Source organism: Protobothrops mucrosquamatus, unplaced genomic scaffold (assembly GCF_001527695.2).
Source record: "Protobothrops mucrosquamatus isolate PMUCROS unplaced genomic scaffold, P.Mucros_1.0 scaffold454, whole genome shotgun sequence".
In the NCBI taxonomy this organism is placed as follows: domain Eukaryota; kingdom Metazoa; phylum Chordata; class Lepidosauria; order Squamata; family Viperidae; genus Protobothrops; species Protobothrops mucrosquamatus.
Genome location: NW_015386777.1, coordinates 399,021 through 415,758, shown reverse-complemented (window position 1 = coordinate 415,758; position 16,738 = coordinate 399,021). Strand labels below are relative to the sequence as shown.

At 51.4% G+C, this 16,738-nt stretch overlaps 1 protein-coding gene across 1 annotated transcript; it reads left to right on the top strand.

Annotated features, from left to right (window-relative positions):
* Positions 1–286: 286 nt before the first annotated feature.
* On the top strand, positions 287–14,089 carry RTKN2 (rhotekin 2). Its single transcript, XM_015816462.1, has 13 exons — positions 287–316; positions 597–769; positions 2,007–2,065; positions 2,683–2,736; positions 3,533–3,650; positions 4,179–4,382; positions 7,098–7,192; positions 7,613–7,719; positions 8,560–8,694; positions 9,821–9,986; positions 10,874–10,981; positions 11,845–11,934; positions 14,001–14,089. The coding sequence occupies exons 1-13, from the start codon at positions 287–289 to the stop codon at positions 14,087–14,089; spliced, it is 1,428 nt and encodes a 475-aa protein (XP_015671948.1).
* The last annotated feature ends 2,649 nt before the right edge of the window (positions 14,090–16,738 follow it).

The window sequence follows — 16,738 nt, the reverse complement described above, 5'->3', positions numbered from 1 at the left end:
CTTCCTCCGGGGGGCCCCTTGATCCCGCCGCCCCTTCCCGGGGCCGTTTCCTCTGCGAAAGAAATTAGGAGTTTGCCCGGCCCAGCCTCCCCCCCCGGGGTTCCTCCCGTAGGAAGCGCAAGGGAGCCAGACCCGCGACGGGCACAAGGGGGGCGGAGGGAGGGAGGGAGGGAAGGGAGACCACCGGGCGATCGCAGAGAGCCGAGGCAGAAGCGCAGCCCGGCCTCTGGGCGTGGGCTGGACGGGGCGGAGCGAGCGGCCGAGGCGGGAAAAGCCAGGGGCGGCCATGGCGGAGCAGGGGCGCTGCGGGGCGGCGGTGAGCGGCGGGGCGCGGGAGGCCGGGCGGGGGCTCCTACGGGACAGGAGGCGGCGCTGCCTCTGCCGAGAAGCGGCTGCCGGAAAGCCGCGGGGACGGGACGGAGCCGGGGCCGCGAGGGGCCTTTTCGGGGCTCCTGGAGTGGCGCCGCCTCCCCTCCTCGGGGGACCAGGGGTCGGGGGCCTGAGGCGCCTGCACGACGGAGCCCGGGGGACGCGAGACGCGGGTCTGGCGGTCGTCGGGATCCCCTCCGCTCACGCTGCCTTCGCTTCGGCCCCAGGAGCAGCTGGAGATGGAGACGCGGATGCGGGACGGGCTCCGCAAACTGCTGGCCGCGAGCAGCCGCCGGGATCAGGCCATGCGCGCCGCCAAGGCCCTGGCCCTCTGCGACGCCCGCCTGCGGGCGCTCCGCGCGGATCTCCGGCGGCGGACCGAGGCGGCGGCGGCGGGACGGTGAGAGACCAGGGCTGGTGGCGGGCATCTGCCGGCCCGGCTCGCTTCGTGCCTTGAGGGCGACCGTCTTTGTCCAGCGCTTCCCTTGAAGCAGCTTCCCCCCCCTCCCGCTTCTGATGCCTGGTGGAGCGGAAAATGGGGGGACCCCCCCACTCCCCCCGCCTTGATGCTTCGGGACTCCCAGTCAACTCCAGCCCCCTCCCCTCCCCCCCCAGTCTGGATTGCGCCAGACCTGCTTGGTGGGTCGGTCTGTCTGTCTGCCAGGCCCCGCCTCTCCCTCTCCCTCCTCCAAGCCCCGGCGCCCCCGGGCTTCTCTCCCCGCTTCCCCTCCGGGGCGATGGAAACTTGGTGGCCGGGATAAAGCGAGAGAGCGAAGGAGCGAAGCTCCCGGTTGCAGGACGTTTCCCAAAACGAAGAAAGCGAAAGGGGCTCCGCGGGGGGGGGGGAGCGAGAGCGCCGGGGGGGGAGCAGAATCGGAGGGGCCGAAGATGACCGCATTCGCCGACTCTGAACCGCCGGCATCTGCCAGAGCCTCGTGGCTGGCCACGTGGGGGGGTAACTCCATGGCTTCCCCAGCCGGCCCTACCGAGAGACGCCGGGGTCAGCCAGAGCAAAGTAGCGGGGGGCGAGGTGAGGGGCGGCGGGCGAGGACGTGGCCGGAGGGCTCCGCGCTGTTCCTCGCCGTCTCTCGCTGCCCGTTTTCCCGTCATAAATGATGGGTTGGCGCCACCTGCTGGCCGAAGCTCGCAGTCTGAGGCTCCGGCCGTGCCGTTCCCGCCGTCCTCGGTCTCCTCTTTCCGGGGAGCCTCGGGCTGAACGACGGACGGCGGCTCTCGCGGGAGACCTGAAGTAGCGCCGCCAGCTCTCTGGGTGCTCGGAGGTCTTGCGACGCCTCTTCCGTTACTGGCGACGGAATTACTTCAACCACAGAACGGTCGGAAATCAGCAGGACAGAAACTTATCCGCCCGAATTGTGATCTTTCAATCGCAAATGGTCTTTGGAGGGGCTTTTTCCTTGAATAAAAATTCCACATGCATTTCATCTGTGAGGGTGTATAAGAGACAAATGTGTTTTAATGAATGCAAAAATGTGTGTGGTTTTAAATCCTTAAAAGGTTTAGCTTTAAGTTAGCAGTAGTATCCATGTATCTGATTTCAGACAAGCTTACCTTGGAAGAGCAGGAAAAATAATATTTTTTTTTTCATTCTAATTAGTATTTTTTATTTCTTTTGTTAGATGTTCAGATTTTGCAGCTGAAGATCGTGCAGCCTGCAGAGGGAAGGTTGGCATTTCAGGTATGTTTGTTTTCTGTTGTCTGCAACTGGAGAACACAATAAATTCTACTGATCTGGCTGGTATCTCGCTCTGATGCCTCTTCCCACTTAAGTGCCCTCTCCAGTCTCATCTCCTTGGCTTTGATGGGACTTCAGAACTTGCATCGCTTGGAGGGTAAATTCCTCCATTACCTTCACATTAAAAGTTTTCCATCTATGTAAATTCTGTGATTCTCCCGTAAAAGGTATACATTTTCAGTGCCATAATTCTGGAATGTGAATTTGATTAGAAAGTAAACAAAAATCAAGGTAGAGAGGGAATCACTTTGGTATAATATAAGTAAGCAAAAAACAAAAAAAGAAGAGTTGCTTTCCAAATGCTACTTTTACACCAGACCTGATGGCAGTAAGGTGCAGATTGCCCTCAGCAGGGGTCTCCAAACTTGGCAACTTGTGGAAGACCCCTGGACTTCAACTCCCAGGATTCGCCAGCCAGCACTGTTAATACTGAATTAACCCTGAAGGTTGAGATGGAGTGCACCTGCCTTATTCTAGAAAAGGTAGCAAATAAAATCTATTCTGAACTTTTGGACTGTGTTAGGAGTGTGCTGTGCTTATTCTTTTTCTCTTTGTTTTAGATTTACGAATTCCATTGATGTGGAAAGACTCCGACCATTTCAACAACAAAGACAGTACGTATTTTTATTTTTTTTAGTGGTTATGCAACCTCTTTAGCCAAGCTGAAGCTTTTCATCAGTGCTGATTCAGTACAAACATTCAAGGTCTACACGAGTCAAGTTATAGCTGAGCTTGTGGACTGCAGCTGTCTGAAACCGGCTTTCCCCTTTGAACATGTGCTCTTCAGGAAAGCATGCAGTGGCAGAAGCGATGCCTTCCATGTGTTTGGCCACAGAAGGGCTGAACGGTCAGAAAATGTATCTGGCAACGGAAACCACTGGAGGTTCGTCCACTGTTAGTGCAGTAGCTGGAAGAGATGCCGGCTAGGCCTCCGAGGTTAGCCTCGGTCTGCTTTTGCTGCCTTCCCCGCCCTGCAGATGGATTTAACTTTTACTTTCTATAAGTTCAGAGGTGTCCACACAGCCAAATATTTTAATTCCTCCTTCTGCATTCATGATTCTGCAGAGGCTGTTCGTAGGGTTTCTCTCTGTGTGTTTTAATTAATCCTTTTGTGACAAAATTGATTTCAAGAGTTTGAACTTTGACATGTGTGTCAGAAACCCTTATGAATTTCTCAGCTATTTAAAGTTCATTTGTAAAGTGCGACATTTGCTAAGTTTTATGCAGATTAAGGACATCAAAACAGTTACTTGTTTCATTGTTTCTTCTTTGTAAACTTTATTTTATTACTGTGTTTCAGTAATAAATGAAGCAGTCAGTAAATCCTATAAACAAATAACTACCTACTGAACTGGGTGTGACGCAACAAATTATTCTGAAGTGTTCTGCTTTTTTTTTTTTTCCTTGCAGGAACCGAGCGTTACTCGGTTTTTTGCTTATTCAAAATAGGAGCTGAGGTGTATGATTCAGACTTGCTTATTGTGGATAAGGCGGCAACGGACATATGTTTAGAAAATGCAACAATATTGTGAGTATTCCTGAACCAGTAGGAGGCACCCAAAATCTTGAACAAATCCCACTGTTTTAAAATTTTAGGGAATGCAAGCTTCATGGGAGGCCGTCCCCGCCCGAACCTGAAAACAACAGCAGCTGTGAATGACGTCACTCGGGAACAGAGGTTACCGGCCTCCTGGAGAGGCTGAGGAATCCGCCAAGGAGCCCCTAGCCAGGATCAAAAGCCAAGATTGGGCTGCAGCAATACGCACAGCGGGGGGGGGCTTTTCCAAAGAGAGCGCCCCCCCCGCTCAGTCCCCGGCAGACTTTCCAACAAATTTAGGGTCCGTTGCTTTGCTTGAGTCTGCTGATTGCTGTACATGCTGTTCTGTGCTTTTAATATTGTATGTGTGGATTTTACGGAGCTACTTTAAATTGTGCTGGGAGCATTTCCACTGAAGAGCAGCCAATGTAAAAAAAACAACAACCCAGAAATAGCTTTTTTTTTTTTTTAAATGGTCTGATAATCGTCCTTCTGAAACCTGCCCCCCTTCTCTTCCAGCGAGGGAGCTGGGCCAGACTTCCAGCTGAAGGTGGAGGTGTACAGCTGCTGCTGTGGGGAAGGCCCCTTGACCCTCGCCAGCACCCCCAGGAAGCTGGTCAAGAAGTTGAAGACCTCCCTAGGAAAAAGCACCGGGAAGAAATTCAGCTCTGCCTTGGAGCAGAGCAGCCTCCAGACTCTCCTGCTCACCGAAACAGCCACACCGTGAGTGAGCTAGGATGGGGGGGGCTTTCAGATGGGGGGGGGTTTCCTCAGGGTGGGTTTCCGTCTGTGGAGCAGTTCAGCTCTAGAAATCTACTTTTTGGCTCTCCTGAAGTGGGGGGAGCGGTTCAGATCCTCTTGCCTCTTGTGCCGGTACACGTCCCTAGGTGGGATCCCCCCCCTCTAGCAGCAGATGACCCAGTGGGACGGGCAGTCCAATGGGGGGGGGAGTCGGGGGGGCTCAGAGCGGGTGAGCGTCTCTGGATCAGTTAATGCAGAAAACAAACAGCTTCATTATCGAATCTGCCTCATTCATTTTTTTGGCTAATAAGAATTTATTTATGGCTTGTTCCATTTCCATAGCCACCCTTCTTACGTGGTGTGTGTGTGTGTGTGGGGTTTTCTCCAGTGTGGGGAGGGGCCACAAAGCTTCTGCCTGGCCTGTGCTCTCCCCAGGAGCTTGCAAGAGCACGGAGAGAAAGGACATGTTTTGGCACAGGAGAGGGAGGTTATTCTGGAAGCACAGCCTAATTTTCCCCATCTTTCCGAAGGGGATTGCTGGGAAAAACTCCGGCACTTAGCCCGTGACTCCCTGGCCTGCTGCCCCTGCCCTCTTCGGGGGTGGAGGGTGGCTCAGCTGGCAGGAAGGGGCGGGGCCTCAGAAGGCCCTCCCAAAGGACGGCCTTGCCTGGGCTTTCCTTGTGGGGCAGGCTCTGCATCTGTGGGCCCAGGAAGCTCTTCTGCTGCTGGAGGGAAAGCCAGGCGAGGTGGGCCCTCAGTGGCCCCTGTGGCTGGCAAGGGGGGTTGGAGGCCCAGGGCAGCCATTGGCCTCCCCTTAGAGGGTGCTCCATGGGGGGATGGGGTGGAGAATGCGCAGAGGAGATGGAGGGAATCAGTGGGGGAGGGGTCTTCCCAGGGCAACCCAAAGGGCATCTATCGGGAAGGGTCTTAATGCACAAATGAGGCAAAGCCTTTCAGAAATTGCTTTGGGAGAGCCTCTTCCCGTTTCGGTCTTTGTGCAAAGACGCTTCCAGTTAGGGCAGAAATCGGATTCAAACATTTGAGCAAAAACACTGCTAGCAACGCCAATTAGCCTGTTAAGTTTGAAACCGACAGAACTGAAGTATGAGGAAACTGGCAATTGGGAACAGTTTTAGGAAATGGTGCGTGGGAAGTTAGCCAAAAAAGAGGGTTTTAGAAGGAAAATGTTACCATGAAGCGTATTTCGATAATGAAGCAGTTTGTTTTCTTTGGCAACGCTTGCCAAATAAATAGTATTTAGCATTCAGCGCAAAAAGACTTTCAAACGCTGCTATTAAAAGATTATCAAAAAAACCTTCAGTTACGGATGGGCTGCCTAGCGACAGGATCCGGGGCAGGAGAACCGGCCCTGGTTGGGTCACTTCCCTCCCTCCAGGGGGCTGGCAGGAAGGGTCCCACCCACCACGACCCTCCCTCCCTCCGGCTGCAGAGCCAGGAAAGAAATTCCATCCTTGCACTGCGGCCCCTTCTGAGGAAATCAGGGGCTCTGGCTGCTGAGTGGGGGGAGCATGGGGGGGTCTTTAGGACAGGGGTCCCCCAGACACCGCTCTCTTTGATCCAGGTGTTTGGGCAGTGTGTGTGTGTGTGTGTTGTGTACATGTGTTGAGAACTGTACTGCGGCTGTGAAGACCTGAATGAAAGCAAATAAGCCTTGATGTTAATTAGGCTCCCAAAATAAATAACCAACAGAAGAATAATTAGGCTCATTGCTGTAAAAATAAGGATTCTTCAGAGACTCTTGTTGTTGGAAGGGAACCTGCCCACTCCTTTTTTTTTCAGCCCCTGCCACTTGGTGATGCCCACCTGGGCATCGGCTGCTTTTTGTAAAGAAAAGGGTGTTTCTCAGAGGATTCTTCAGGCACTAAAGGAAACGTCTTTTGAAGTTAAATGTATGCAAATCGAGCAGCTTGCATCGATCCGGGCTCATTGTGTACTCCAATTACTCTCCATGGTGACAAAAGTAAAAAATGGGTTGAATTTATGGGCTGAAAAAGTCATTCTCGGTTGCAGAAAAGCAGAATTTTAAAAAAATTCTCTCTATTCTCACAAGGGAAACCACAAAGCACACACAAAGGAGGCCAAATACGCCACCATAAATTTCTTTCTTCTCTCCTTTGGAGCCATGAAGAGCTCCTAAACCCCTGGGCAGCTAACCCAACCACACCCCTAAACCCCCCCCCCGCACTTTATAAATAGCCAGATAAAATGGGAGAATTTCTGCTTGTGCTGTGCAAATTCCATATAAAACCTCGGCTACAGGATTGTTTTGATGTAAATGCCCAATGGTGGTTGCTGGGCTTTCAACGAGAATGCCTGCGCAGTGCCAGCATATCGGGAAGAAAAGAAGGGAGGGAGGGAGGGAGGAAGGAAGGAAGGAAGGAGATGGTGGTCGAGGAAAACTGGTGCTTGATCCGGCTCTAACTGAGCCACAAAGCAAAAAGGGTTTTGGGGGGAGGGGGGTGGCAGAGGCTGGTGGGCCAGGGGACAGGTGGGTCATTCGCACAAGCCTTGGGAGCCCCTGATGTGCTCTGGAGGCTCCAAGCATGGCCTTCTGGCCATCCCCCCCTCCCCTCCTTCTCCACCCATTCTTCCCTTGGTTCCTGAGAGGCAGGAGCAGCAAAGACCAAACGCTCCGAGACGGCCATTGTCTCCCTCTGTTTCCCCTCTTTTAACCAGTGGCCTGGGATACAGCTTGCTGGCTTCTGCCTCCCTGAGCCTGGAGAACGCCCAGGAAGGCTTCCACGCCCACAGCCTTTCGCTCCTGGGAAACGGTAAGTTACGCTGAGCGTGCCGAAGCCCTCCAAAGGTTCAGAAAAGCTTTGCTTTTTGCGCTGCGCCTTCCGTCACCCAGCACGTCCAGGTGGGATTGTGTTCCTCTTTGAGTTCAGGACCCTTTTCTCCCTGAGCCTCTGTTGGGAGGGAGAGGAGAAGTCAAGGAGAAGGCCAGCCTCCCTTCAGAGGTTTCCTCTTGCTGTGTTCCCTGGAGGCCTCCGTCTGATGGGAAGGCCTGCTCCCCTGCTGGGCTCTGGGAGGGGGGATCCCAGTCTAAAGATCCCACCGTGGAAGGAATTCATCATAAATCAGGACGTGACTGCTTGCTCTGCTCCTGTCCAACTGTTGTTCGGTGTGAATTTGGCCAAGGAGTGTGGCATCTAACACGGAACCCCGGTTTCTCCTGGGTTGTCTTTCAGAGGACTCTCCTTCTTGGCTTCCGCTGTATGGCACCATGTGCTGCCGCCTGGTTGCTCAGCCAGACTGCATGACCCAGGATGCCACGGCCGGATTTCTCAATGAGCAGGCAAGAATGCCCGATGGGCCTCCTCCAGACAGCGGCCTCTTCACACGCCTCTTCAAACTTGAGGATGATTGGCAGTTCTTTTGCCACCTTCAGCTGTATTCTGCAGGGGGGGCGGTCATTTCCCTCCCAGGGCACTGATAACCCCGGCTGCCCCTTGGATGCCAAGAGCAGGGTGGAAGCTCCCCCCCCCAGCTGGACACTGAGAGGCAGATCCAAGCCCCTCTTGAGGCAGATCCAAGCCCCTCTTGAGGGAGAGAGAGGGGGGGGGGGTCCTCTTCCCACTGGCAATACCCAGGCCCCAGGTCCTGCCAGTTCCCCTTTTAAGGGTCTGGTGGCTCCCGAAGGAGAGGCTTTCCTCAACCTTGCCTCCTTTGATAACACCTGGACTTGATTGCTTCCGGTGGCATTCTGAAGGGGCCGTTCCAGCAAATGCCCTGGAGGCCGTGACTCTCCTGCAGGGCACGTGGCCGTGGCACCCGCTCCTTTAAGGGAAAGGTTTTGTCTGGGTTATACTGGGTCATCTGTGGATAAGGGGGTGCTGGGGGTCTGGGCACCCTGTGAATTTGGGCGGAGGGGCTGGATGAAGCGCACGGGAGAGAGAAGACGAGCCTCTGCCGTTCAGATGCCCAGCAGCCTTCTGAGTGGGGCTCTGGGGGGTGTGTGTGCCAAAGGCCACCGGCTGTCCGGTCCTTGAGACTCGCCTTCGCCCTTAACAAACCATCGTCCTCAGAGTCTCAGAGGCCATTTGTTGAGAATGTCCATTTCCCGATAAGGGCTCGTTCTTCGCCCGAGAGCAAAGTGACCTTTGGGGCGATCTGTGACTGACGACATTTCTTACAGCCATCGGGGGGTGTCCCGGGGGAGACCTGGAGGCGGCGATACTGCGTGCTGAGAGGGGGCCGGCTCCTCTGCTTCTCTGCCCCTGAAGAAAGAGAGGCCGTCGCGGAGCCGGCCTTGTCCGTTCCCATCAACCGGGTAAAGCCGAGCGTCACTTAACCATTTCAAGATCCAACGGTTGGGGGTCTCCTTGCACTTTATCCATCTTACAATAGTTAAATGTCTGTATGTATGAAGGGCGGGAATTCCCCCGGTGGGAAATGTGGACTTAAAAGCAGGGAGCAGGGAAAGTGCCCTCCCCCCCTTTTCACAAGGGACTGGGGCTGGGTGCACCTGCGCCCAAAGAGGTGCCCCAGAATTGGGCGTGTGGGTGAAACTTATTTTCCCAGCTCAGAGAATTTTGTAGAAGAGTGCATTCCCATCCCCGTCCCCCTCCCTCCCTCCCCAATGTCTGGCTCTGGAGGTGACCAACCGACAGTGGAGAGTTGGGGAGGGGCGTTTCCTTGGCTCCCTCGTCGCTTCGCTGCATGCTTAATTCTGCGTCCTGCTGCAGAAGCTGCAGGCGCTTTTAAATAAGGCCCTTCCTGTGCAGTTCCTTGGATGCTTCCCCTCTGCTGCGTGATGCAGCGTCAGAAGGACGGGCCTGTTACTGCCGAGGCTGCATCTTCCATCCCTTGAACAATCAAATGGGAGAGCAAAGTGGCTTTTGTCAGAGAAGGGCTTTTTGTTCCCTAAAAAAGGCCCCTGTGGCACAAGGCAGGGCGCAGAGGCCACGTGAACTCCTGTCACTGGGAGGGAGGGAGGGGGAGGTGCTGCAGTTCTAACCTGTTGACTTATGAAACTCCTTGACTTGATTTAGTACTGGTATCTATGGTTACCTGCATTAATAGGACGCAGCATTTATGGATGCATTACTTCATTTTCTATTTTTAGAATGAAAGACTTAAATGAGCAAATTCATCAGATAAGCTGCAAACAGCCGCCTAAATTTCAAACAACTCCTCCAGTAAAGTCTCTTTAAAACTCTGTGAAAATATTCTGCAGGTTTTGAGGGGTGGTCAATCCTCGGGGCACTTCTTTTTTTTCCCACCAGGACAATTGATATTAAAACAAAGCTGCACATTTAATGGCTGCTGGGGAGGATGGACACGCAGGAGAAGGGTGGAAAGTGTGGGGCGGTGGTGTTTGCGTGTTTCACCTGGAACCAGGTGAAAGGAGACCAGAAAATGTTCATGGCAACCTTACGGTTCTGTGTAACATTCAGGGAACTCAAATTCGTCCCGTGGACAAAGAGGCGGGGGGGAAGGCCAACCTTTTCTCCGTGATCAACCCTGAGCCTGGCGAGGCCGCGGCTCGGGTGTTCCAAGCAGAGAGCCGGCAGGACCTTCGCAAGTGGATGGAAGCCTTCCGGCAGCACTTTTTTGATTTCAGTAAGTGGCCCGTCTTCCTTTTCCCTTGTTGGAGGAAAGCGCAGACACCCCGGCTGCCCTTGCACAACAGCCCCAACTTTTGCAAAAGGCCCATTTCCCTCCCCCACCCCCACCCCCACCCCCGTTGCAACCCCAGCGGAATCTCTCAGAACTGGCGCAATCTGACTTTGCGTTGCTGCCCATGCAGGCCCTCTCAGAGGGAGGGCCCCAAAGTCCAAGTAGCACAAGCAACACCCCTCAAGGCTTCTATACCGCTTCACGGTGCTTTTCAGCCCCTCTCTGAGCGGTTTACAGAGTCAGCCTCTTGCCCCCCCCCCGACCATCTGGGTCCTCGTTTTGCTGACCTCGGAAGGAAGGACGGAAGGCCGAGTCCACCTTGAGCCGGTCAGGATCGAACTGCTGGCAGTGAGCAGAGTCAGCCGGCAACGCTGCACTCTAACCGCCATCCCACCAGAGACCATTGAAAATTGTTTTTAATGGTCTCTGGAGGGATCAGGGCTTCTCCCGGGCCTTCCCAATAAATGGGTTATGTCAGACCGATGCAGTGAAGCGTAAAGTTGTGATGATAAAGATTGGGATTGGGCCACGCACTGCAATTGCCCCTATCCTGTCTGGGAAATACGAAATACCGGTTAGCTCGGCTGTGGTTGATTCAGAGGCTTTATGGCTACCTAAGAGATGATCACAGCCGCCCTGAGTCCGCGAGGAGAAGGGCGGGATATAAATCCAAATATAAATAAATAAATAAATAAGGGAGCAATTATTTAAAAAGCGACACACGTTTTTATGGGGAAAATGCCTCTGAAACTGATTGTGTTGGCTGCATTTGATGCTAGCATTTAAAAATGGAGAACCTGAACACGGCCCATTTCCTGATGTCCATCCAGGTCAGTGGAAGCACTGCTGTGAGGAGTTCATGAGGATGGAGACGGGGTCCCCTCAGAAGCCACCCCTGTTCTTGGCGAAAGAAGCCACTTCGGTTTACCAAGAGCTGAGTAAGTCAGAGCCAGCGAGCGACCGCAGGGCCTCCGGAGCAAGGCCGGCTCAGCCTCCCCCCCCCCCGTCCAGCTGGGCTCTGCAGGACAAGCAGGTGGACCTCTTTCCCTTTGGGGCGCTCTGGGGAGACTAAAGAGATATTTGGGGCTGGCTGATCCCCCATTTTGGACAAGCCGGGTGCTTTTATTTTTTCTGGATGTCTGATTTTTCTTTAATTGCTGCCTGTGGTCAACACATGATTCAGAACTGACAGGCCATCATGTTTTAGGATTGAAAGGGGCTTGGAGATCATCTAGTCCAGGGGTCCTCAACCCCCGGTCTCTGGACCGGTCCCGGGCCGTGGCATGCCAGCAACCGGTCTGCACCAAACAAGCAAAGCCCCATCCGTGGGATGCAGGCAGCACACAAAACCACGCACTCTCCGGTCCGTGGAAAAACCTCTGTCCACGGAACCGGTCCCTGGTGCCCAAAAGGTTGGGGATCTCTGCTCTAGTCTACCCCAATAGTGCATTATTTCCAGGAGAAGCCAAGAACCAGAATGCATATATAGCAATATATTGTCAAGTACTTCTGCGAATGTCCCTCTTCAAACTCAGCTGTCTAGAATTATTTTTGCAGATATTTCTTTCAGATTAATAAGAATTCAGAAGAGCGATGGTTCTGGCACAGGAATGTTGCCTGGCATCTCAGTTCAGCTATTTTTTTTCTCAAGTAGTTTCTGCTGCTCCTGGGCCATTTTGTAAGCTTTCCTTGGCAAAGAAAGGAAGGGTCATCCCTGGGGGATGAAGGTCTCATCCGTGGGGCCGGTGCTGCGGCCCAGCTCCACTTTGGTGACCCTTTTGTGTTGTCTTTAATGTGACAGGCATTGATTCACCGGTGAAGCCTGACCCTGTAGCTGCCACGGCTCAGGGTGGGGAGGAGAAAAGCAGGCTGGCCTCGCTCGATGGCCCGGGTGAGGCGGACGTGTCCCGTGGTTCTTCTCTGAAGCGGAGTGGGAGCAGCCCCCAAGGAAGCCCGGACTCTGAGGGGATAAGCGAAGGAAGGGAGCCCCCTTCCAGGCCCTGATCTGGCTCCCTGCAGCACTGCGCCCAGAGGGAGGCCTCCAAACCGCAGCCTCCTGCACGCTGCACGGCTCCCGCGGGCCCCCACACCGCCTCCTGCCCCTCCTCGCTCTCGCAGGCCCCCCTGGGCAGCCCCGATCTGCCAGCCTAGGGGGTGTCCGGCTGATGTTCAGTTATGTTTTCATCTGGGGTGGGGGGAAACTTCCTTTGTCCCCTGAAAACTGAAGAGTCAACTTCCACACGGTATTTGTTGTTTCTGTCGTGGTCTCTCTCTCTCTCCTTCTCTCTCTCTCTCTCTCTTTTTTTTTTTTTTTTTAGTGAAGATACAAATTGGTCACATTCTTCAGCCCGGGGAATACCCCAAGAGCTCAAGTGGTTCTCTAATGTCCCTCTGAATAATTTCCACAGTCAGTAGTAGAAAATTGGACAGGTTTATATTAGGAAAAGTGGATGCTGCATTGTAAACAGAATCAAAACAGATACTTTATATTTAAATAGCATCAGAGCTTTTATTCTGCTGACTGGAACTGGTACAACGTAAAGGTACGTCTCTCAAATATTTTTTTTTTGAGGTCCCTGTTTCCCCCAAGTTTGACTTTATCAAAGAAAGAGTCCTATGTTGGTTACAGATGGCACATCTGTAGGGCAAAGGAAAACAAGGACTTTAGCTGTTGGCACAGTAGTTCATGGCTGTTCATCAAGTTGTGTTTTCTGTATGTATTTTTTTTTTTTTTGGGTAGTGTGTGAGATGCATTATGTACCGTGGAGGTTTGCGTTTATCTGTTTTTCAAGCAGTTTTTTAAAAAAAGAATAAAGGACATGTAGCAAAGTGATAAAGGAAGTGTCCTCTTAGAGTAACGCTGTCTGGTCCCATAATGAGATAGCAGAATCCCTTTTAAACTTCAAAGCCCTCCGTTAACAATCTGTTATTGTATTCAACTCATAGAAAGTCCACAATGGCGTCTAATCTCCCATAAACCACCACCATCATTCTCTCTGGTCCGTCTAAAACTTCCCCAACAATTGCATCTCATTCCCCAAATCATGTCACGCTGCCATGACTTTTGGTCATAATTCTGGGCCCAGTTAAAATCTCCCCTGTCTTCCTTATTTTCATAAATAACTCAAGGCAGTGAACATACCTAGTCCTTCTCCAATTTTCCTCATAACAACCACCCTGTGAGGTGGGTTGGGCTGAGAAAGAGTCACTGACCCAAAGTTATCCAGCCGGCTTTCATACCTCAGGTGGGACTAGAACTCACCGTCTCTGGCACTCTGGTGCTTTCACCACTAGACCAAACTGCCTCTGTTAGTTGTTAATGTTTGATAAGTCAGCCAGCCTCCACCCAAGGTAGTTTACTCTCCAAAGGAATGCCTACCATAGTAGGAAAGGCAGAGCGTGTAAGACCACTAAAGACACCACGCATGAAGATTCCAGCCTGCTCCCTTTGGGAGGCGTCCGTGGCCTTTGAGTGGCAGGTTTAAAGTTACCAGTTTCTGCCTCAACCTCCACGTCAGGGGTGGGCAACTAGGGTCCCTTTATGACATGTGGACTTCAGCTCCCAGCCGTAGCTGCCCACCCCTGCTCTAGGTGCTAAGTGTATACTTTGGCCCAGTGACCTGTTAATTGTGAGGCTTTGCTACCATACAATTCCCCAGTTCTTTACAAAGCAGTTTGAAGCCCAGCTGTTCCGATTCTTCCAGCCCTGAAACATTGAGAATAGACATCAGGTACCAACAATCAGTGCAACAATATGAGCAAAAGAATAAAATATTGTCCTGGAGCAATAAAAATCTCATAATTGTCTTCCTACCACCTCAGCTATCCATTTTTTCAGTTCATGTCATATGCCCTTGGGCGTTTTCCAAAAATATTTCAGTGGTTGTTATGGGGTGTGTGGGCTGCAAAGTCACCGTTATTCCATTGCCCTTAAGTTTGCACTGGATGCTTTCATAGGTTTCTACACAAATGCTTTTGCCCACAAAAATTGCATGGATCCAGTGCCTCAGACTGCAACTGAGAGCGTTGCAAATCCTCAGTCCTGATTTTTGTTATTGCAGAAGAGCAGCCTTGGAGATCTGTTCTTCCACACTAGGACTAGACTAGACTTCTGGGGTTTCTTTGTGCAATTCCTCAAAGATCAGCAATATTCCTGGCTGAAGCCTGACGGCTGCTGTAGGAAGCAGTTTGTGGATGTCTTGAAGGCATTTCGCACTAGGACGATGTAGTTACAGCCAAGAGCCACTAGGGGTCCTGTGCTTCTCCGCTAGGAATCCCACCAGTTCCCAAGTTGCAAAACCGAAGAATTCGGCTTCAGTTCAGCTGAATTCAAGTCCTTCGCCCAAGGAAATTGTGCAAAGTCCGAAAGGAGACAGAAATCAGAATTCTACAGCACTTTTTCCTGAGAGAAGGAGATGAAGGGAACAGAGTGCATTAACTGCATTTAATCTATCCCTTGATTTCAGTTAAGGTTTCCTCCAGTATGCTTGGCATCAGAACTGAAATTATAATTGCTTTGTATTCTTAGTTAACATATTTAATTAAAGGGATTTAAATTATAACAGAAAGGTGATCCCATCATTGTGGCTTCTAAATATGCTGGGCCCGCAATTGCAAGAATCGGAAGAAGAGCACCAGGTTGAGAAGGCTGATTTGCATGGAAAGAGCTATATAATAATAATAATAATAATAATAATAATAATAATAATAATAATAATAATAATAATAATAATAATAACAACAACGTTGGAAGGGACCTTGGAGGTCATCTAGTCCAACCCCCTGCTCAGGCAGGAAACCCTACACCATTTCGGACAAATGGCTGTCCAGTCTCTTCTTAAAAACTTCCAGTGTTGGAGCATTCACCGCTTCTGGAGGCAGGTTGTTCCACTGGTTAATTGTTCTAACTGTCAGGAAGTTTCTCCTTTGTTCTAGGTTGCTTCTCTCCTTGATTAGTTTACAGAGTATCTTTGAGAATATATTACAGAGTATCTTTGAAAATCAGATCTGGCAACTTGACATGGCCGGAATAGCTACCTTATTTCCCTATCCACTGAACTATCTATCTATCTAGCTAACTTTTTTCCTATCCTGAAAAAAAGACATTATTTTCAGTTGAGGAGCGCATTGGGTAGTTCTTAGGCTGTTGAATTACAAAGGGACAGTCAGTACCTGGTTGATAAATGATTTTGCAATAAAAATGAACCACTATGCGATTCAAAATGTGTGTGTAGCAGACTATGGATGGGACTCTGGTTTAGATTCAGATTCCCCTTGGCCAATATGAGAGGAAAAGGCCCAGCAATTAATTTATATTCAGACTCGCCTATCTTAGCTTGCCAGGAGAATGAACTCGGATAATAAAGTTCATTAACATCGCCCTGAGCCTGTTGGAGGAAGGAGAGGGCATTTGAATGAAATTAGTGTCAAGATTAATCAGAAACAAATTGTTCTCAGTCTGGAGTCTTGCAGTAGATGGGACCATGTTGCAAATTTATCAAGTGATTAAACTTTGCATAACTGAGGGCAGCTACAGGCCATTTAAATTTATGCATGGGAAAATCTTCGCAAGTACTGCAGTCTTCCAAATAAATGAATTAACCCTTGAAAAAGGAAGAAAGTATTTGGTGCTTCTAGCTTCTCCCTCCCCAGCGCAACAGTTTCGGATATTAGCTCGGCTCTAATTCAGTTGCTTTTGCGGTTCAATTCCCGTTCTGTGCACCGGCTTCTCTCTGCTGCTCCTACAAGCCTTTTCCCCTCCTGGGCCCTGGAGAAATCGGCCTTTGCCTGGAGACTCCAGGCAAGCCGGAAAGGCCAGGTCTCATGAGCCTGCCAAAGGGAGGAGAAACAGGGAAGGGAAAATGAGAGGCAGACTCCTCATTAACTATGAATGAATCTTACTGGAAACGGCTCATGTGATCACAGTCGCGGGTTTTGCTGCAGCTGGGTTCTTCCCAGGACACTTTCACATCTGCCGCACCACTGCAACTAAATTCCAAGAAAACATCATTTCTGTATTACAGAATATCAATTTTTTTTCCTAAAAAAACCCCCCACCTGGGATGAAGTTCCAACTTTCAGTAAGTGTTCTGACCCCGTCTGCTTCCTAGAAAGTCCCTTAATTCATGTCACGCCGTTCATTCTAGGATCCGTCGGTGAGTCAAAGAAATTCTTGACGTAGAATTTAATCATCGTAGCTTAAGTGCCGTCCGTCCCCGACTTAACCCAGGCTCTCTCTGTGTTTTCCTGTAAACACTTTGAGTGAGGTCCGAAAGGAATCCGGCATCCAGGGGAAAAGGCAGGCCTGGCTCCAGCGAGGGCCCTCAGAAGAAGCTGAACTACAACACCCATCATCTGCAGCCTGCATGATGGGCGCCTGGGGGAGATGCCTGCTTGGGAAAGGCCGGTGCCTGTGGGCCTGGTCTGGAGGTCTCTCTCACAGGTGCTGCCCTGCTTTAGAAAGGCTGGACAGTCTGCCAAGGCAGAAGGGAAACAGGCTGCCGAAACAGGCCTGAACAATTCTGGCAGGGCCCAGTGACCAGGGAGAAGAAATTGAGGTAGGAATAAAAGTGGTCTGAGCAGGAGGAAGAAAGGGAGATCCTGCCCTCACAGCAGCCAAGATCAGGGATGTCATGGGAATAAAAAGCGGATCAAGAGGGCCACGTCTGAAAGTGGGGTGAAAATGGATGGAAGGC